Source organism: Oratosquilla oratoria, chromosome 2 (genome assembly GCF_046742065.1).
Source record: "Oratosquilla oratoria isolate Oo_2021 chromosome 2, ASM4674206v1, whole genome shotgun sequence".
NCBI classification, from domain to species: Eukaryota; Metazoa; Arthropoda; class Malacostraca; order Stomatopoda; family Squillidae; genus Oratosquilla; species Oratosquilla oratoria.
The window spans coordinates 72,393,817-72,397,824 of NC_134778.1; the positions used below are offsets into that span (position 1 = coordinate 72,393,817).

General features: G+C 37.3%; 1 protein-coding gene across 1 annotated transcript in view; it reads left to right on the forward strand.

Moving 5' to 3' along the window:
* The first annotated feature begins 500 nt into the window (after positions 1 to 500).
* Positions 501 to 4,008, forward strand: part of LOC143036234 (zinc finger MYM-type protein 1-like) — a 5,867-nt gene continuing 2,359 nt past the window's right edge. The window contains exon 1 of the mRNA XM_076203485.1: positions 501 to 789. Coding sequence (XP_076059600.1) covers positions 501 to 789 — 289 coding nt within the window. The remainder of the gene's footprint in view (positions 790 to 4,008) is intronic.

A 4,008-nucleotide genomic window follows, 5' to 3' on the forward strand; every position in this document is an offset into this window, starting at 1 on the left:
AATAAGAAAACTGGGGAAGTTTATAACCATATAAAAGCTTCGGACAATACACATACACACATATTCATATACAAAGGTCTCCTGTTGGCATGCTCCACCTTTGAAATTCTTTGTAAATGGAACTAATTATTAGTTCCATTTGTATATGAATATCATATGTATATATATATCATCCGAAGCATTTATGTGGCTATAACCCTTCCCAGTTTTCTCATTTCTGTATAAATATTGTGTTGTATTTCTTTTTCTTGTACTCTGAGGATGTCGTAATAGACGAAAACGTTTAGTATTCCGACTTTATTTTCCCTGCGGTTTTTGCGACATACATACATACATACATACATACATACATACATACATACATACATACATACATACATACATACATACATACAGCCTATGGAAGGTCGGACACAATCCACCTTCGACGAGCCGAAGAATCTAGGAGGACGAAGAGCTCACGAAGAGAGCGAGTCGGGCTCTCGCGGACCCTCGGCTCGATGGGACCAGTTTTCCACCTCGAAGCCATCATGGAGCAATGGGATTTTCCAAACATCAACAGCAAGAAGCGGAGAAGACACTCAGGAGAGGAGGGGCACAGGAAGAGAGGCCGGGTGGACATCGCCTTCAAGAGCTGGGACACTTTCCTTGTGGAATTCAGTAAGGTCAAGAAGACCTTCGATAGGAACATGGAAATCAGAGACGCAAGGAAAGACCTGCGGTTCTATGTTCTTCACACAGTGATGAAGAAGAGATTCTGGAATCACGTCGATGGACTTAAGCAAGAACGTAAATAAGGAATACGTTATACTCGAAAAAACGAGTTTCTTTGAAAAAAGAAAAATTTCGACAACCATCCGGGCCCTGTCCTTCACACAGTGATGAGGAAGAGATTCTGTACTCACGTCGAAGGACTTAAACAAGAACGAAAATAAGGAATACAATATACTCAAAATAACGAGTTTCCTTGGAAAAGAAAAAAATTAGTTTCGACAACCATCCCGGCCCTCTCCTGTTGCTCGATGTACCATCTTCCGGGCGAGTGTCCAACGGCTCTGGAAGTATCATATACAAAATTGCTCTCGTTTTGCCTTAGAAATCATCAGTATATAATGGCAATTCTATTGTTTCTCATATTTTCTTATAACATTCGTCTTAACTGTTTTTCTTTGCTTCAATATCAAAAAGTTAATATTTCAAAAAATTCAGATTTGCCATAACTCGATGTTTTCAGGCCTCTAGCTACTTTCGTTTTCAATAAAGTAATTTCTTAGCGTCTTGACAACGCCTTTATGTCACACAGTAAACTTATACATTCAATAAATTCTATTAATAGTAATACATGTACAATATAGTTTTTTAATTTACTATTTCGACTGGTGTATAAGCCAAAGTCCTTTACTGTTGATGAAACTTGAAAAGATATTGTTATATATACGTGTACGCACGAACAAACGTACTCAGACATTCCTTTAACCTCAATAAAATAGCCTGAAATCAGCCAGAACAAAGTATTTGAATTTCTCAAATTTGGCACAATGAAACCTAATGGGTTGTAGACTTGTAGTGACAATTTCTTCAATAAAGTTACATGTTTCGCTTACACCCGAGGGGAGTTTCTCCAAACTGAATAAAATCGTCTGTCATTAGCCAGAAAAAGTTTCTAAATGGTATCAAATTGTATACAGATGGTGTGAATGGGCTCTCTAGATATTACTAAAATTCTAAGATTGTTTGTTTTCCTATAATCAGATATAACAAAGTCCCCTCAAATGGAAAGAGAAAGGAAAGGGAACGAGCTTCGTTGGAATGGAGTCACGGGTTAAATTAAAAAAAGAAAAAAATGTCTTTTACAAGTAATACCCTAAAAAATTCGGGAAAAAATTGGCAGAGACCTATTGGACTTCAACAGATTCCGTCAGTCTCCAAAGATTCCGACAGATTCCGAAAGACTTTGACAGACTGCGGAAGGCTTCAACAGACTACGATATCCTTCGGTGGACTCCGCGGTGAAGAGAGACATTCGAAAGACTTCGATAGACAACGAAAGACTTCGACAGACGAGGAGGCTTCGATAGATTCTGATAGACAATCAGAGACTTCGACAGACTCCGATAGATGACGAGAGACTTCGACAGACTCCAACAGACTAGGTTTTGACAGACTCCTATAAACTCTGGTAGACTGCCTAGGCTATGCACCAATTACCTCGTTTGAATCAACTTTTAAGGCAAGAAGGGTCTTGCAAGGCGAGTAAGCTGTAACAGTTATGAATTGAGGCTATAGTACATATTTATACATATATGCATTATTTGCATGTGCGTATGCATATATGTATACATATTCGTACACATAAAAATGTATATACATGTACGTATACACATGGCTATACATATAGCTATACATATACATTTACATATAAACATACACATGGCTATACATATAAATGTACATATACATATCCTTGTATATAATATACAGTACTTGCAGGTATGAACATATAAGCATACAAACAGGGCCGGCCCTACCATTAGGCGAATCTAGGCGGTCGCCTAGGGCATCAGGCTGAGAGGGGCATCAAGCAATAATCCCTATTTCGGTACTTTAATAAGCATGGTTTAATCATTAACCGTCAGGCGTCAGACCAGTAACTAATTGGTTAATTTGCAGAAGCGTTTTGCCAAATTTCCCCTATTTTTCTTATTTTCAATTCAGTAGGGACAGGGTGAGATAAGGTAACCCCGACAGAGAGAAAACACCGATCAAATGCTCTGGTAGAAACAGTTTCAAATATTGCGCCACCACTCCCCACTAACACAGCTGATATCCTACGGGAACACCGAACACACGCCAGTCGCCAGCATTCAACTCCCGCCAACGCAACGGCTGTGTTTATGAAGTAAGAAAATTGGGTTGTTTAGATCTTCGATGTTATTTTTTAAAGTTCTTATATAGTGTTCCACGTCGGTGAATATAGCGTGATTGTATTGCGTTATGTTTCATTACAATACTTACCCATATTGATATGTTATAGAGTGAAACCAAAGGTAGAGGGGAGATTCAAATTGGTGCTGGAATGTGAGGTTGGAAACCGACCATAAAAATGTTTGGAAATATCGAAGTGTGAAAATTTGATATTAGGCTAGACTATATATAATTTGAAATACTTGGAAAAACATAAGGTATTATTATAGTTTCTTCCTCGTTTCAACAACGGTAAGTTTCACATATACCATCGGATAATCATCATTATTCGAAGCATTTTCTTCTCTATACTTAATGGGAAAAATCACGTTTAACATCACTAGCACTTACTGAAAATCTTGGGTCAGGTTAGGTTAGGTTGGGTTAGGTTAGATTAGGTTAAATTAGGTTAGGTCAGGTCAGGTATAGTTAGGCTAATTACCTTTAGCTCAGGTTAGGTTAGGTTAGTGGCCTTTACGTTTGTGAACACCAGGTGATTAAAAAAAAAATAATAATAAAAAAATAAATAAATAAATAGCCATTTCCCCCAGAAACGAGTCATATTCGTTCATACCACACTAAAATCTACCAGAAAAAATATATTTCAATCAAAGTTTCCGAGACGGGGAAGAAACTATAAATTTACCAAACATAATAAAAAGTGACTAATTATGTATATTACTATTAACATGAATATATATGGTTGTGGTGGTGAACTAGGCCTAGTGTGTCCCTTATATGAAAAGGAATAAACCCTAAAGAGGAATATATCTAAACTGTCTATACGGTATATACTCCAATGTAATGCATTAATTGATATTTATTAAGATTTGTCTAATAGGAATTAACGATAATACTCCCAATTTGTGCTTTTCAGATGAGTAATAGAAAGCAGCCCTCAGGGGCGCAAAATCGCAAACGCAAAGCAGAACAAGCAAAGGCAGTAGCAAAACGAGAGGGTTCTTTTTTTAAGTATCTAAGTAGAGAAAAAACAAGCGAAAATGGTAGTAAATAAGCAGGTAGTACCAATATTGAACCCACTGC